Source organism: Pteronotus mesoamericanus, unplaced genomic scaffold (assembly GCF_021234165.1).
Source record: "Pteronotus mesoamericanus isolate MK-2021 breed Mesoamerican mustached bat unplaced genomic scaffold, CSHL_Meso_final scaffold_36, whole genome shotgun sequence".
Taxonomy (NCBI): domain Eukaryota; kingdom Metazoa; phylum Chordata; class Mammalia; order Chiroptera; family Mormoopidae; genus Pteronotus; species Pteronotus mesoamericanus.
The window spans coordinates 416,282-435,154 of NW_026555313.1; the positions used below are offsets into that span (position 1 = coordinate 416,282).

Genomic DNA, 18,873 nt, shown 5'->3' on the forward strand with positions numbered 1-18,873 from the left:
AAAAATGAAATTCAACCACCAACTTACACTATACACTAAAATAAACTCGAGATGGATAAAAGACTTAAATATAAGCTGCGACAGTAAAAGTCCTAGAGGAAAACATAAGCAGGAAACTCTCAGATATTCCATGCAGCAATATTTTCACCAATATGTTTCCCTAGAGCAAGGGACATAAAGGAAAGAATAAACAAATGGGACTTCATCAAAATAAGAAGCTCCTGCACGGCTAAAGAAAACATCAGCAAAGCAAAAAGGGAACCAACTTGTATGGGAAAATATATTTGCCAATGATATCTCGGACAAGGGTTTGATCTCCAAAATATATAAAGAACTCACATGATAGCACTCTAGGAAGACACACAATCCAATTAAAAAATGAGAAAAGGACCTGAACAGACATTTGTCCAAGGAGGACATACAGAGGGCCCAGGGACATATGAAAGGATGCTCAGCATCACTAGCCATCAGAGAAATGCAAATTAAAACTACAATGAGATATCACTTCACACCAGTCAGAATGGCCATCATAAACAAATCAACAAACAAGTGCTGGTGAGGCTGTGAAGAAAAGGGAACCTAGTACATTGTTGGTGGGAATGCAGACTGGTGCCGCCACTGTGGAAAACAGTTTGGAATTTCCTCAAAAAGCTAAAAGTGGAACTGCCTTTTAACCCAGCAATTCTACTGCTGGAATTATACCCTAAGAATCCCAAAACACCAATTCAAAAGAACCTATGCACCCCAGTGTTCATGGCAGCACAATTTACAATAGCCAAGTGCTGGAAGCAACCTAAGTGCCCATCAATAAATGAGTGGATCAAAAAACTACGGTACATTTATACAATGGAATACTATGCAGCAGAAAGAAAGATCAAGCTACTACCCTTTGCAACAGCATGGATGGAACTAGAGAGCATTATGCTAAATGAAATAAGCCAGGGGTGAAAAGCAAATGCCGTATGATCTCACCTGTAAGTGGAACCTAATCAACAAAACAAGCAAGAAAAATATACTGAACCAGCAACACTGAAAGAAAAAACAAACTGACAATAATGAGAGGGAAAGAGGGAGGGGGGTAAGGGGAAAAGAAGGAGAAGGGTCAAGTCAAGGAACACGTATAAAGGACCCCTGGACAAAGCCAAAGTGGGGAAGGATTAAGAGTGGGAAGTGCGGGTGGAGGGGTGGGGCAGGGGAAAGTGGTGGCAGAAAAATGGAGACAAATTGTATTTGAACAATAAAAAAATTAAAAAAACAAAAAAAAAAGAACAGTTGTTTGAGACAAAACTAGCCAAGTCCCCAGGCCACATGGAGACTCAGTAACTCATGAGAATGAAGTATCTTGTTTGACTGTCTCCAACTTGACTTGCCATTTAATTATGCTATTGCTTAAAATAATGAAGATTCAAATAAGAAAAAATATCTACTGCACAACTTTCACTGCTGATTCAACTTAACAACAGTTATTTTGTGGGTTGTGATATCAATGTCCAATTATTATAGCCAATTTTGCCATGTTTTTCTTTAAAGTACCGGGAAATTGTAAAGTACAGGAGGTTGTGAGAAGAGACAGGGATCCAATATCCTGGAAATGTGTATAGGAAAGCTGAAGAGGCAGGAATCTAATTAGTTTGGTCTAAAAAAATTAAAAAAGAAATAGCTGTAATTTGTTTTTCTCATTACACATTTAGTGTTAGAAATAAACAGCTACTCTTAGACTGATGCAAGAAAAGAATGTAGCAGAGCAATCTTTGAAATATTTTGTAAAAAAGAAATTGAAGGAGTATTCTACTTTCAAAGAGTTCCCATGGTGCTGGGCTGCAGATTATATGATTTGTAAGAACAGATAGGAATATCAGATATTAACTAAGAATTTAATTAAAGAGAATGAAACTAATGAACCGCAGATAAGACAAATTACATAATTTGAAGAGGATAACATTAAATTGATTATTATTCTACAACTAAATATTCAGAAGAAAAAGCATACTGTTCACAAATTTTTTATTTATGTTTCTTCTCAGACATTAATAAAAAGGAATAATTATTTTATGTTAGGCTTTGTTGATAGTATTAACACATTCAAATGTTTGCTATTCAAATGTCAGCAAGCTATCTCTGGTGAAAATGGATGCCTTGAGAAATAAAAATTCACTTTCATATGTTGATTAACTTTCAGCTACCAAAAGTTGAACTTGTTAATAAGCCAGAGATAAATTCAAATTGAAGTTTAATAGAGTATTTGCTAATAATTCTTCTTTGCCATTAGCACGAACTATATAGACTTTTAAACTATGACATAAGAACTCATGGACTCCCAGATGCTTTGAAATTAACAAACCAATCAACAGCCTTTTACTTCCCTCCTGGAGGCAATATGTTAGCATCCAACTGGTGAGAGTTCAGGCTGCAACATTTCTCTGCAGCCTGAAATTTGGTGCGCCTTCTCCTCACACAGTTTCTAAACCACAGCTGGGATACATGGAATTATGTGTGTAGCCGTTGAAGCTCAAAATAAAAGGAGTCAGTCACATGCTACAACAGGAACAAACCTGGAGGACACTATGTTTAAATAAGCCAGTCACAAAAAAGACATTTACTGTATGATTCTACTTATATAAAGTATCTAAAGTAGTCAATTCATAGAGACAGAACAAAGAAAGCTGGCTGCTGGGGCTGCTGTGGTGGGGAGGAGGAAACAGGAAGTTGTTCAACGGGTGGAGATTTTCAGTTTCGGAAGTTGAAAAAGTTCTGGAGATCTGTTGCACAACAATGTGAATATACTTAACATTAGTGAACTGTATTCTTAAGAATGGTTAAGATGGTAAAGCTTTATGTTGTGTTTTTACCATAATTTAAAAAATTTTTAAATAAAAATAAATGAAAGAAGTGACAGGCTTAAGAGAAACACTTTCAAACAATTCAACAAAAACTAACAAAGGCCACTGAAATGGCAGCCATGGAGGAAAGGGAAAGGCCAGGATCCTTCAGTCATGTAGCTTTAATTTACTTAGCTGAAACAAATGAATAAAGGCAAGAGGCAAGGCCTGATTCTACTTCTTCCTGTTCCTTCTCATTTAAGTTAGAAGAGATTTTATAGTTATCTGGTCCAGATAACCACAGGGAACTGGAGTTTCTTCCACACATCCTGCCACACGGCATATTTCAGTCAATATCTGAACACCTCTGTGACAAGAAAATCACCACCTTGTGTAAGATAAGATGTACTATCTTATATATGAAATATGTGCAGCATTTAGTGGGTATTTAATAAATATTCTTTTAAAGTAACATTAAAAGCTTTCAGGATATCACTGACATCATTTCTCTAAATATAAATGACAGAAGCCAAAAAAACCATTTTGACCCTATTATTAACTGAGCAAATTAAATAAGAGTTGAATGAATATACTATTTTTAAAATCTGTAGGTCTTTTACATCTGAGGTATTTATACTGATGAGCACTCAACAGATACTACTTATTGACTCAACTACTAACTATACTTCAAACAAAGGTTATCAATTCAAAGTATTTTTAAAAATAATTTCCAGCAAGTAGCTTAGCAGTCTCTATTTAAATTTTATAAGCAGTTAAAAATTAAGATATAACAATATTACTTTATTACCTCATCTGATTCAAAATTGACCCCTTTAGCTGTTTGGCTCTGGGACATGGAGTTGCTTGAAAATGATGATGTGTTCGACCACCTGAAGCAAAAACATGGGAAAACAAAGAAAATGAACCAGAGAATTCAGCAAAGATGCCTTTCAAACCAAGTTTTTCACTCTAGTAGCAGCCATGAATAAAAATAACACATTCCTTTCCATCTACATGAGAGGCAGTAAAAACTTACTGGTAAGGAAATAGACTCTGAACTGCAGCTTTGCATTTGCTAGCTATGTGACTTTAGGCAAGTTACTGCCCCTCTCTGTGCCTCCATTTTCTCAGCTGTAAAATGAGGATAATTTTTTCAAGATTCAGTGTGTTAATATACTTAAACATTTAGATCCATGCCTGACACCTGAAGCACTACACAGACGCTTTCTTATATTATCACTCTAGTGTCTACTATTGTCCCCCACTCCTGCAAATTGTGGCAATATTGAAATATTGTTTCATTCAAATCTCAGCTGTGTGTCTGTCGCACAGGGACCCCCAACCCTGTGGACCAGGCTGCACAGCTGGAGGTGGGCAGATTAAAGTCAAGGGTTGGGGCAGGGCCGCGGCGAGGCAAGGAGACGTTGTCTGCTGCCACAGTTGCTCCAGACTGTCCCCTGCAGCCCATATGAGCCCCACCTCAGCCATGATGATCCTTGGCTTCCAGAGCAGCCACTCGGACTTCTTCGGGCCCTGGAAGCTGACAGCTTCCATGACCCACATCATTAAGTACGCAGACGTGGAGAAGTTAGCTGATGAATTGTATATACCATCCCTCCCCAAAATGGTGTTTCGAGACGTTTTAAAAACCCAGCATTGTTCTGGCTCTGTGATCAAGTTCAATGCTACAAATGATTTAAGATGTGTAAACAGCTATCAAGGAATGCTCAAAGTAGCCTGTGCAGAAGAGTGACAGGAAAGTAGGATGGAGGGTGAACACTGTAAGGAGGTTATTAAACGACATGATCGGACCTATAGGGCAGATTACAAGGGAACACTACTTGGAGAATCATTCAAGTGAGTGAGAGTACCAACAACAGATCATATAGATACAAAGAACCTGAAAGCCAGAGAACAGATTAAGTTTTTTGAAGAAATTCTCCTGTTTGAGGATGAACTTCATAATCATGGAGTTTCAAGTCTAAGTGTGAAAATGAGAGTAATGCCTTCCAGTTTTATCCTACTGTTGCAGTTTTGTTTTTTTTTTTTTTTTGAGAACCCATGGAGTGCTTATCATGAAACTTTACCATGAGGCGGACAAGACCTACATGTTACGAGAACATACATTACGAGAGAGCAAAATTGCTAATTTAATACACATTCTGCCTTCCTTCTTCACGAGCCAGTGAAGTAGCACAGTATTTACCAATCAAGGAGGCAGTTGGTAAGAAGCTAGTATTTCCAGAAAGAATGACCATAGTTCCACAGACTCACAAGAAAATGGACCTGTGGAATAGAACGTGACATACCACAAGCGCACCGTGGAATCTGATGGAGACCTTGACTATGTGGATGGGGGTATTTGTATTACGAGAATTAACTGCCTTGTCTATGTGCAGATTTTCAGTAGCCTTAAAGGAAAAAAATAAAAGACTGCTGCAGGCAAAAAAAAAAAAAAATAGTCAAGTCGGAATATCCTGAATTTGCCACAAAAGCACTGAAAAGCCTGCTTCCATTTCCAACATCCTATCTTTGTGAAGCAGAGTTTTCTGCAGTGGCAGCAAACAAAACAAGATTACGGAGTAGACGGGACATAACTGTCCATGTCACTGTCTCCCACCACCCCAGAAGGGCCATCTAGTGTCAGGAAAACAAGCTCAGGGCTCCCACTGACGCTGCATTATGGTGAGTTTATATTTCATTACATATTACAATGTAATAATAATAGAAATTGCACAATAAATGTAATGCACTTGACTCATCCTGAAACCACCACCAACCTCCCCTGCCCGCCCCCCACCGCCAGGCCACAGAAAAACTGTCTTCCACGAAACTGGTCCCTGGTGCCAAAAAGGTGGGTGATGGCTGCTATAACAGATAAAAGGATCTTAGGGAAGGCTAACCACTTTCTAGAGTTGCCTGTTTGTATAATCTGTGTTCAATCCAAATCAAATAGCAAGTATTTACTAAGCGCTTGCTCCTTGCCAAATACTCATAGGTCCTGGGAAATATCATTGAACAAAAAAATCATGATTCTTACCCTTATGAAGCTTAACTTGTGGTAATGGAACTATATTCCTGTGTCTTTTTTTTTTTTTTTTAGATTTTATTTTTTTTTTATAAAGAAAGTAAGGGAGGGAGATAAACATCGATGTGCGAGGGACACATTGATCAGTTCCCTCTCACACACCCCCACATAGACCTGGCCAACAACCCAGGTATGTGCCCTGACTGGGAATTAAACTGGTAACCTTTTGGTTTACAGGCCAGTGCTCAACCTACTGAGCCACATCAGCCAGGGCTTTGTTTTGTTTTTGGTTTTTTTCTTTAAAGATTTTATTTATTTATTTTCAGAGAGGGAAAGGGAAGGATAAAAAGAGGGAGAGAAACATCAATGTGTGGTTGCCTCTCAAGCACCCCCCACTGGGAGCCTGGCCTACAACCTAGGCTTGTACCCTGACTGGGAATTGAACCAGCAACCCTTTGGTTTACAGGCTGGCACTCAATCCACTGAGCTACACCAGCCAGAGCTGTCTTTTTATTAATAAAAAATTTAAGTCATCTTGGCTCGGGGACCAGCAAACTATGGGTCATGGGCCAAATCCAGCCTGCCTGTACTTAACTGCGAGCTAACAGTGTTCACATTTTTAAATGGTTACATTTTAAATGGTTATGTAAGTACCTACATAATGTCCTTGATTTTGCCTCTTGGTCTGCAAAGCCTAAAATATTTACCATACATTTGACCCTTCAGGAAAAAGTTTGCCGACTCCTGTTTTAAATGGAAAATAGTGTTTGTGAATTCTTAGCCAACTTTAAGATGCTTTGGGATGCTTTTATAGCAAAACAAATATGTCTGAAGGTCTTGTCTAGACAAATAGGTTGATAATCAAGAGTCTTAGTCTAAAGCAAACAGAAATATCCACAAGTTCTTATGCACAAAAGGAAAGGACAGGAGGATCCACTGAGCACCACAGCTTTAGAGGTAGAGGATCAAGGAATTTATCAACTGATTCTCCTGGGGAGTCTCCATCTCTCTGTACTTGACCTAAGCAGGAAGTGGTTAGTTACTGACTTGTTTCCAGGAAGGAGCAGATCATCAAAAGCATAAAGCCAAAGTGCTCAGGTGACGGGTTAATGTGTTGTTGTTGGGGTTTTGGGAAAGGTAAAAGGTAATGGAAAGAAATGCCCACTGAGACCTGACTCTACCTCCTGATTTCTCCCTAGAATAACCAGTGAGGCCCAGAAACAAGCCAGGCACCTATGACAAACTTTGACTCATTTAATCATAGCAAGACCCCTAATTCTGTTTTGACTGCAGGGTTGAAGAAATGGGCTTTTGTCTGGGATGTCAAATAGTGTTTGATTTGATTAGCCTTGTGTGGCTCGAAAATAAGGAAATGGGAGTTGTCAAATCGGGAGCCAGGAGTGTAAGTTTTCTGCATTTTTGTTCAGATATACTTGTTGAAGCCGTAAGTTAGAATTCCTGTCTAGAGATGTTCAGCCGGTAAGTCAGGTGTAGCATGCTATAAGCATAAGGTAACATGTTAGATTGGCCTGAGACTATGCCTGGCACATAACAGTAGGTCAAAAATGTTAGTTCTTGCCACTGCAAGGTGTAATAGAACCCCTCAGTCTCTTCTCCACTCAGCCAGATGGAGCTGGGTCTTCTTTCACTTGCTGCCTCGAGGAGAGGGGTGGTTATTCTCTGCCAGCTCTATCAAATCTGAAAGGGTCTTCTTATTCCCAGTACAACAATGGAAGAATTTGCAAGGCTAAGTTCTATCACAGTAAAATTTCAACATAAGTATAACCTCCGCAGAGGCCTTGCCTGATCACCCTTTCAAAGCGGATGTTTGTGGCCGATGACATTACTTTGCTGCTATACCCTGATGATTTCCTTCAAGCATCTGTTGATCAACTCAAATCTCATCTACCTTCCCTGTAAAACCTTTAATGACACTGTTTATAAAAGTTCCACACATAATTATATACTGATTCAATCATCCTTTAATGGATTGAAATGTGTTCATGTCTCCTTTCCACTATAATTTATGTTGCCTAAAAGCAGTAAGCTTATTAAAACATTATGTCCCCCATCAGACCTGACATAATGCTCACAGAGAACATAAGTATAAAAAAAGCTGTTGATCTTAACTGAGCTTTACAGTTAAGCTGTATTCACCTAAAATGTTAACACAGAGGAGAAAATGTAGAAGGCAAAAAACCAAAAGGACAGAAAAGCATGCAAGTACTCTGAGATGTCAGAGAAAGTTGACATGATCCTCTTCTCAGTGTTTAGCAGAGCACCCAGTGTAGCTTAGTCCATAAAAATATGATGGTGGAGTTGAAATCAAGAGATATCGAAGTATCGTATTAACAAAATACAAAACTATTTTCTGTTAATTGGAGAGAATATTAATAACAAAATACAAAACTATTTTCTGTTAATTGGAGAGAATATTAATACTCCATCAGGAAAACTATTGGGTAATAAAGACAAAAACAAAAATAAAAAAACCCACCCAAATTACAGGTTATGCAAATTTTCAATGAAAATGCTGCATCAACTCTGTAAAGCAGTCGTTGGGTCTATTTTTTACTTTTCTACATACTTGACTAGCTGAAAATAAATCTGTTAAATACCTGTGGCACAGAAATATGTGTAAGTAAAATTCTGGATAATTTTTAATTTTTTCAGATGTTTCTTTTTGCAGGAAGTCAACGCACCTACCTTTGACCTGCTTTTGAAGTGGTAGGAAAAATGTCTTCTTCCATATCTGAGTCATCCACCTCAATCACCTAAGGGGGAAAAACAAAGCAGCAAGTAGCTCTAAATAGAAATGAATAAAATAACTGAGTCTCAAGTTGTTTTTTTTAAAAATATATACAAAAAAATCACAATAAGGGAGGCAGAAATCATGTAATCAGCAACTATGAAAACCAGAGCGCAGCCTGGGCCCCCACCAATGTCACTCTTCATTCACCAGTAGCATTCCATACAACATGTGCGGCTTCACTTCCCTCTTGGTCGCCAGGGCAGCCTGGATACCTAGAGGGACACACAGTTAGCCTGGTGGGCGACTCACACAGGGCCATCTGCAGAGTGCCCTGGGATTTTCTAATGAGGAGTTTGATCATCAGTGTTCCATCTCAAATTTTACATGAGGTGTAAGACTGGGCGGGAAGCACCAAGTATCTATCTATCTGTTCCATATATTCCTGTTAAATACCATTTGTTGGGTTTAAGCCTCAGAACAGATACTTGTGATTATTGATTCTAACATCCAAAATGCCACCATTCATCTACATTTTGTGTTATCTTGACACTTAATATACACATTTGCTATGTCTTTATCTACGATAAAGCCAAGGGCAAAATACTGGAAAGGTAGCACCCTGAGACCTTCCCCTCCAGGGTGACAATGAACTATTTATTAATCAAAAGTCATCAAGCACAGTTGTACAAGTGGCTATAAATCTAGTCAATATTCCTGCATTTTGTCCATAAAGCTCTCATAAGATTCCCTTATGTGCCTTGAAGCAATCAAATGCATTCAAGACTCACCTAATCTACCACTGTGTAACCAGGATCAAAAAAATGGGGTGGAAAGGGGATAAGATACTTTGGCATGACTTGTTCTTTTCGAATCCATATTCTTGCCTGATAACAGAAAAATCTAGAAGGGAAGATACCTTGCAAACATAATGATAATTTTGTTTTCAGATATAATCTTGAAGAATTAGAAGGCAATAGTTAAAAATACTGAAATAAAGCTCACAATAAAAGTTAGCACTAGTATACCCACATATAAAATAATAGAAAGAAGCAGGGGAAAAGAAAGATGAAGAGAGATAAAAAGAATGAGATCAGAATCAGGACAGAGAAGAAGTTTTCTGCAAATGGTGGTAATCAATTGTGTCATATACTTCAGAGATCAAGAAGAATAAAATTTGAGAAAAAGCTGCTGAGGCAGTATGATACAGAACAACGATTCCTATCCCAAAAACATTTAGAAATGTCTGGAGACATTCTGATTGTCAGAGCTACGGGGGTACTACTGGCATTTAATGGGTAGAGGCTGAAATGTTGCTAAACATCCTAAAATGCACAGGACAGTCCCTCAAAACAAAGACTTACCTGGTCCAAAATGTCAATAGTGCTGCTGCTGAGAAACCCTGATTTAGAGGGAAGGGTACTGACCTGAGAGTTAAGACACATAACATTCTGAAAGTGAGGTAACAGGAGAGTCAAGCCCATATTGGACTCTTCTTGGAATACAAAGGAAGAACAGAAGAGGCCTGTGTTTTATCTAGAGCTGAACACAGAGGTCCTTAGACTCCAGCCTTTTAGTTTCTTGAGTCTAGCTTCAGCCATTAACACACAAGCCAGAGTTATGAGAATATACATAGCAAAAGGAAGCCAGGCATAAATAAAACCTTTATATACACTGAACTCCCACCTTCTATATTAGTATTCTATGCATGGGCCCTTTTGGTTTAACACTGTTATCCTTTAAAATATTACTAGATACATACATTTATGGATTTATAATCATGTGATCTATTATTTTAAAAAAGGGAGGAACAAAAGAATCCTCGAAGCCCTATCTAGACAATTAAAGTTCTCTCCAGCTTTAATGTTCCACACTTCTTTTATCTACTTTGTCAGTCAGAGAAAAAACAATTTATAATTTAGAATTATTAAAACACAACTATTAAATGTTTTTTCTTACCTCTGAATAATTCTTGGTAGCAACATTTCGTGAGGGCTGCTGTCTTACAGATTTAAAGGCTATAATGAAAAAGATGAGATACCCATTATGCTGTTCTTAAAATAACTTAGAAAAATTTGCACATTTCTTCAGCTAAAAATTTTCTAAGTCTTACCTGCAAAGTCCCTTGATGACTGATTATAAAACCATTTATATTTTTTAAAATCTGAAGGGAGGTACAATTATATGTTCAAATAAATCAATGCTTAGCTGCCAGTTTCATATATCTTGGCTTATTCAAATACAGTAACAAGTTGTGTTCAAAAAGACACCTACACTAAACATAAATATATATATAAAAAAGATTGTATTTATTTATTCTTAGAGATGGGGGAGGGGGGAGAAAGAGAAGGGAAGGGGGGAGAAAGAGAAGGAGAGAAACATTGTATGTGTGGGAGAAACATGGAACAGTGGCCTCTCGCTCATGCCCCAAATGGGAATCAAACCTGCAACTTTTCACTTTGCAGGATGACGCCCAACCAACTGAGCCACACTAATCAGGACACCTACAATAAAAATATCTTATAGAAAAATACCTGAAGGATAAAATCTTATCACCTAGGTAATCCTCCTAGTGTCTCCCTTCTCTTACAGTTGGCAATACCCTTCCCTGTGTCTATGTTAGGAGCTCTGGTTCCAGTAGGAGCTTTCTTATTCTCCTCTAGTTTGTTAACCATACTCAGTACTTATGAAATAGTATAGAGGGGAGTTCTAGAAAACAGTATACCTTTTATTCCATGATAAAACTTTACTTTGAATTCTTACTTTTTTAACTTTATAAACTTGGTTAGAAACAGGAAGCTTAGGCAACTTTTTTCCAAGCCCTAAACTGTGATATTATGATTTTACAGTAAGAAATATACAGGGGTGGGCAAAAGTAGGTTAATAATAATAAATACAGTAATTAACAAATTAGTAATACAAGAAAAAACTGTTTTGGATACTCACAACTATAGCCCCACCCTGTATGTTTGGCTTTGTTTCTGGCACAGAACCCCTAAAACCCTTTAAATTTCCTAAGTGATGACAGCTATAAAGGTATCTTTTGTTATGTTAATTTGGTGACCTTAGGACTGTGCCTAAAGTTGTAGGCTGGTTACCAGGGAAGCCAACCAAGAACAGAAGGCTGGAACTTCAGTTCCATTCCCTGATTTCTGGGGAGATGGGCTGGAAGTTACATCTGCCACCAATGGCCAATGATTCCAGAGATTTAATGAACCGTGCCTACATAAGGAAGCCTCTATTAAAACCCAAAAGGAAGGGGTTTGGAGGGCTTCCAGGTGGGGAATCAGAGCACTTCCATGCACCCCCATGCCAGGTCCCAAGCTCCCTTAGGACACAAGCTCCTTCATGTACCTCTTCATCTGCCTATTGATTGGTATCCTTACAAAGTAATCTAGTAAGTAAACTAGTTTCCAGAGTTCTGTGAGCTGCCTTAGCCAAATTAATCAAACCCAAGGAGGGAGTCATGGGAACCTCTGATTTACAGAAAGTCAGTGCCAAAGCACAGGTAACAACCTAGGTTCAGACTGACATCTGAAGTGCAGAGGGGCAGTCTTGTGGAACTGAGCCTTCGACCTGTGGAATTTGATGCTTTCTCCAGGTATACAGCATCAGAATTTAATTGAAACACAGCACTCCCAGGTGGTGTCTCCAGAGAATTCCTTGGTGGTGTGAGGAACCCACCAGCCCCTGCCCCCAACACACATTACAATTGGGTATAGAGTATTAAAAAATCTAGGATAAATTTCAAACAGCCATTAAATATTTGTTTTCTCCTAAGCCTTACCAGTTTCCTAATATAAAATAAAGCCTCCCCAAGATGACCCCCAAACCAAATAGGGCAAGAAGAAGGAAAAAAAAGAGGGCTTGAAAAATTAAATGCTCAAGAAATCCCACAAAACCCAAAATTCTCCCAGTCAGAACACTCAGGAATCTTTCTACGTAGCCTAAATGTATGATTTGTTCATTTTTCCTATTCCAGGCTCTCTCCCCAATTTGTGATGTCTACCTGCAGGAAGAGAAGAAGGGCAGAAGCAGAATTCTAGCTACCCTCCTCTACAGTGGCCTCACAGCCTTACTCAAAAGGCTGGATAGGACAACTGACTAAAAAAGTCTGTTATCATGATTCTTTCAAAAACATTTCTGCTCAGGTTAGTTACTAATTGACTCCTCAAACTCTCAGATCCTTGAAAATATGAGCCTTCCTTTCTTTTTATCCCCAGTAAATAGCAAAAGAGGAATAAAAGTTTGTGAGATAGTGTTGTCAGAAAATAAACAGAGTTTTGTTAGGAAGGCAATACAATATAGAGGTAAAGAGCTCTCGTCTTAGAGTCAGACTCATTTTGACTTGAAGCTGGGTGACTATGGATGGCCAAGTTGTCTGGTTTAAGTCTCAGTTTCCTCATCTGTAATATAGTGTTAATAATATTTCATGCAAAAATTTGTTGAAAGAATAAAAAATGGTAGTTAATTGCTTTGGCAAGTGTCCAAAACTAGTAGGTATTCCCAGAATGTTGCCAGTAATAGTAGTAGTAAATGTATTAGTAGCAGTGCTAGCCACAGTGGTAAACTAAATGCAAGGACAGAGGCTTCAGAAGTGTCTTTTATTTGTTTGAGTAACCATTCTCTGCAAACAAATCTCAATGGGAAGTTCTGGGCTGTCAGCTTTTATTTACAACCACTACTGACTTTAAATTATTATCTACCTTTCCCAATAAAATTCCAGTACAATAAGAAATCTCTTCACTGCATGGAGCTTGTCATAATAGAATCTGACCTTTATTTATCTCTTCATTTTTCCATTTATAGTAGGGACCTAAAGTTACAGTTTTAAAGTTGCTTTCATCCCAAAGTTATGGTAACTATAGTTAATACACCATGGTTATTTTGTCAAAGCAACACCAAATCTATTCTGATATAAATTTTTTCCACGTATGTATCAAAAAGTCAACTTCGCATTTTCAAAAAAAGGTCCAATGTTGAAGGTGATCAGTTAAACTGCAAAACCGTTAGACCAAATGAATTATATAAAAAACAAGTTTACACTAATTTATAAAATATCCATTTTCATAAGTTTATTATAAACATTGCCACTACCACTAACAGCAGCAATCACTTGATTCTTACTAACTTCTGTATTCAGCAATGTATATGCATAGGTTTGTTTAATAACTTAGAACTACTCTGTGAAGTACTACACTGCCAATTTTATAGCTAAGAGATCTAAAGCTTAAAGGATAATAATAGTTTATAGTTACTGGGGCATAATATGAATAGATACTACGCCAGGTATTCTCATGCATTTTCTCATTAATCCTCAGAATAACCCAAGGAGGTCAATGCAATCATCACCTGTCTTACAGATGAAAACACTGAAGCTTAGAGAAGGAAAGCTAAACTAATCTGCTGGAGGTCACACAGCTAGTAAATCAAGTCAGAATTCAAAACAAGGTCTTTCTGAATACAGAAGCTTGCTTTCAACTTTTATGACTCACAATCTCTAAGTAATTTTTATTCAGCCATTCTAAAGTATTTAACAAATATCTACTATGTGCCAGGCACTGTGGATACAATGATGAACAAAATAATGCAATCCCTGAACTCCAGGTGCTTATAGTGCAAGGACATGAAGCCAGCAGATGAAGAGCTGGCTGACCCCATCAGATCTGACTCTAGAACATATGTTCTTAACCACACCATCTGTTGGAAAAGGCATAAGATTTTCCCCTGGAACATAATTCAGGAAATTTTAAGTTTCATATTAAGTTGGTTTACTTACACAGCCTCCTTTTATAAAGGAGTATTATTAGCCATGCCAATTTTAAAGCACTATAACTGGTCTCCTATTTTCTCTACACAGGAAGCTTTATTCCACATTATCAATGGACAACAGAGCAGGAGTCATTAAAGGATGTCTTTGAAAGTCTCACTGGCAAAATGATTTTGAAAGGAGCTGATGTTAGAAAGTGGAAAAAAAAAAAAAAGCTCACAAAATCCCTATGAGACAGAGTTCTGGCTGCATAGGAGGCAGTCTGAGATGGGCTTTAAATGAGGATAATAAGGAAAAATACCTCTGTACCTGTTCATTGTAGGCTAGATTATTCAGACAAACACTTCTACTGAAAACAACCCAAATTACTACATTAAACAATCTTTTTAAATCTTAATAGCACTGAAGAGTTGATTACATAGTAAGGAATTATCAGGCCAAAAACTGAAGAAAAGCTAGAACTCAGAGAGGCTCATAGAGCACAGTGCTTTTCCCCGAGGACACCTGTTGAACTGGGCAAATATTAACACTGGTTTTGATAGTTTTGTAAGGAGAGGGAGGGGCCTACCATAGTTTAAGTCCTGCCCAAGGTGGGGAGCCTAATACATTTCTTCCCTACCGTGATCTGGGACACCAATGGTTAAGGAGAGAAGCAGACATAAATAGGATTTTACAATTACATAATCCCCTGGCTGGTCCTCAAATCATAATTTTAAATACAAAGGGTCTAAAAGTAGTGGTACCCCTAGAAGCCCAGCAAAACAAATATGAATCTACTCTGGAGGAAGACATCTTCATCCAAGATCTCAAATTATTCCTACTGTTAACTTTTGGGGGACTGCAGATAACAAAGCATACAAAGAAACAAGTCACTGTAAACAAGAAATAGCAATCAGAAACAGACAATAGGAAGAGGCCAAAGACATTTAGATATTGGACACAGAATAAAAAAATACATATCCTTACTATGCACGCTCAAAAAAATTAAAGACAGGCTTAAATATATCTGCAGAGAATTTTTTAAAAACAGTTAAAAGTGACATAGCATATTTAAAAAGAACCAAATAGAATTTCAACCCCCAAACCCCCAAAAATGAAAAAATCCAGGAGACAGTTTTAAGAATAGATGAGTAAACTGGAAGACTGATCAAAAATAATTACTCAGAAAGCAGCATAGAAAAATAAAACGACAGAACATACAGAGGGATTGAGTCATGGGAGAACAAAGTGAAAAGGTCATACATTTAATATTTTATTAAAGACCCAGAAAGGAGGAGAAAAAGAATTAACACAGACTTAATATAGAAGGGAAAACAGTTAAGGAATTTCTAGAAATGATGAAAGACACCAATTCACAATTCATAAAACCCAGTAAGTCCCAAGCAGGATTTAAAAAAAAAAAAATTCCCATAAAGATTCGTCATAGTGAAATTGCAGAACACCAGACAGCCAGCTGGAGGGAAAATAGATTTAAAAAAAAAAAAGGCAACAAGCTTAACTAATTTCTTAACACCAACAATGGAAACCTGAAAACTCACTTTAAGTGATTAATTCTACCCACTGGTGTCAAGGAAAGCTTTACATAAAACAATTAAAACTATGCTAAAAAAAGGGGAGTTTGGGCTAAGGTAATGGTGGGTGACTTATTAACACATATGCCTGCATGTTACATGCTAACGAATTTATGGTGGATCATATTTTATTCACTCTACTTTTCTAACTCCCTCTGTTTTCTTTTTTTAAATAGCAATAACTAACATTATATAAATGCCTACCAACTGCCAGTTTTTTGCTTTTATTTTTCAGAATAATCCAATATGGCAGGGATTATTAGTCCCAATGTACATGTAAACAAACCTGGAGAATGCGTGACCTGTCCAAAGTCACACAGCTTTCACGCGGTAAATTCAGCCACCAGGAGGCTGCCTTTTATCTTTCTTTCTCCTTCTCTGCTTTTATCTTAAATCTGCCAAGAATGAAGCAGCGCCTTCCTGGATGCCATTTCCTAAATGGCAACAAAGACATGCTTCTGAAGTCAAAAGACCAGGATCTTGCCCTGGCTGCATGGCTCAGTTGGTTGGAGCATCGTCCCCTACACCAGAAGTTTGCAGGTTCAATCCCTAGCTGGGGCACACAGCAGGTTCTATCCGCAGTCAGGATGCATACAGGAGGCAATTGATCGATATTTCTCTCCCTCTCTCTCAAATCAATAAACATATCCTTAGGTGAGGATTAAAAAAAAAAGACCAGGATTTCAGTTAGCTCTCCTTTGATAAGAATGTTCCTTAAGAGTCACTTAATGGATCTGATGTTTACTGAATATCCTTTTTTCCAGAGTGAGTTTTCCTCCATTAAATATTGAAAACTTCCTCTGCTGGAGTGACAATCCACATCCTTCTGAGGCAGCTTCCTCCATCTTTCCATTAATTGAAAGGTTATTCTGTATAATGCAAAGAATCCTCCACTGAAAACCAGTAGCTAGGTCTCTAATCTTATCTTGCTCTGGAAACTAGTACAGTGATTAACTACTGGTTCTAGGGTGTACAGACTGTGAGATCAATCCAAGCCCTAGAATTTACTAGTTGTGAGACATCGGGAAGTTGGCAATCTTTTCAAAGCCTCAGTTTCCTTTTCTATAAAACAAGGATAACTTAAGTATCTGTGCCACAGAGCTGTTGAGAAGCATGGGGTAATTGTTTCATAAATATAAGGTATTCTCAGTACTTTTAGTGGTTTTATGAACGTAAGGCAAATTGCTTAGCTTAGTTTCTCCATCTGTAAGTGATGAAGTAGGCAAAGTTGTTCTCCCAGGTCCATTTTATCAAATTAATAAAGTTAAATATCTGATTTGTTCTAGCCTTTTCCATCTATCCTCCTTGGGCTACTAGTTATTAATCTGGAACCCATGAATGGACTTCATGGGGGTCCATGAACCCTTTGAAATTGGGTGCAATTGCATATGAGTACTTAAGACACAGCTTTCTTTGGATTCTTAAAACTCCGTAACTCGAAACAGATTTAAATCACCACCTTTGAGAATATACAAATCAAATCTATTTGCTCTTCCACATGATAGGACTTAATTTATGTAAAGACTTAAATTTTTCCCAGGTCAGGTATTCCAAATTCTTTCTACCATGTTTTTTGTTTATATTATGAGGTTTTTCTTCTGAATGACTATACATAGCTGATATTCTTCTTGAAATATAGTTCCAAAGATGAGCACAGTGTTCTTGGCATGATGCAGCCAATCCCATACAGAGGAAGAACTTCCTTGATGTAGAATTGTACTTCTATTAATAATGCTTAAGACACCATTAGATTTGGACAGTAAGGCCAAACGGTACAACTCTTAATGACCTAAGTCTTTTTCACTTGGGTTGCTGCTAATGTCACATACCTCTCAGAACTCTTTTTTTGTGTATCTGATTGTTTGGATATAAATGCATTCTGTCTACCCTTAATACATTTCATCTTGTGAGATTTGGTCCAACTCTTTGAACTGTCAAAAATTAATCCTACCTATAACAGTAAATTCAACTAACAAGATCATGTAAATAAAAATATCCATATATATGGATATACTCTGAATAATAGGTAGGAAAAAATATCACAAATTTTAACATATTTTCATAAATCTGACTGATAACTTCATCTGATCTCATAAACCATACCATTTAAAATAGTTTATTAAATTTTTATACTAAATTATTACTTAAAAGTTTATAAAAATATGTCCCCTTTGTTTGAGAATGATTTTTAGAACACCAGACACAAAATTAATTCAAAGAACCCTAACCATAATTTTCCTTAAATATGCTCACATGACTTCTGTATACTACCAGTAGGGACAAAAGCAACATAAGAAAGGTAAACAATACATTAAGCAGTTCCTTCTCTCTTGACCAGTGTTGATATACTGACCAATTAATTACCTTTCCTATGTCTTGGTGGTCCTTCTATAAAAGTAAAATAATCAATTTATCTTAAGTAAGGAATTATAAATTTATTTTTAAAGCTCACACTCCCCAAGAGCTTCAAAGATTTATTTGTGTATTTTATTGATTATACTATTACAGTTCTCCCAATTTTCCCCCCTTTGCCCTCCTCCACCCATACCCCCCTTTAATCCAGCAATTCACCCCTTTAGTTCATGCCCATGGGCCATGCATTTAAGTGCTTTGGCTTCTCCATTTCCTATACTATTCTTAACCTCTTTGTACTTAACAAATTATGCTTCTTAACCCCTACACCTTTCCTCCCATTTCTCCCCCTTCCTCCTCGCTGCTGCTAACCCTCCAAGTGCTCGCCATATCTATGATCCTGTTCCTGTTCTGCTTGTTTGTTTTTGTTTTTTTAATTCAGTTGATAGCTGTGAGTTTGTTGTCATATTAATGTTCAGAGTTTTGATCTTCTTTTTCTTAAATAAGTCCCTTTAACATTTCATATAATAAGGGCTTGGTGATGATGAACTCCTTTAGCTTTACCTTGTCTGGGAAGCTCTTTA

At 37.4% G+C, this 18,873-nt stretch overlaps 1 protein-coding gene and 1 pseudogene across 1 annotated transcript in view; one reads left to right on the forward strand and one right to left on the reverse strand.

The window, feature by feature from the left end:
* MRE11 (MRE11 homolog, double strand break repair nuclease) overlaps positions 1-18,873 on the reverse strand; it is a 65,849-nt gene that overhangs the window by 2,620 nt on the left and 44,356 nt on the right. The window contains exons 16-18 of the mRNA XM_054592605.1: positions 10,556-10,614; positions 8,554-8,621; positions 3,628-3,709 (exon numbers count right to left, since the gene is read on the reverse strand). Of these exons, the coding sequence (XP_054448580.1) occupies positions 3,628-3,709; positions 8,554-8,621; positions 10,556-10,614 (209 nt within the window). The remainder of the gene's footprint in view (positions 1-3,627; positions 3,710-8,553; positions 8,622-10,555; positions 10,615-18,873) is intronic.
* Positions 4,306-5,116, forward strand: LOC129086121 (TIP41-like protein; annotated as a pseudogene).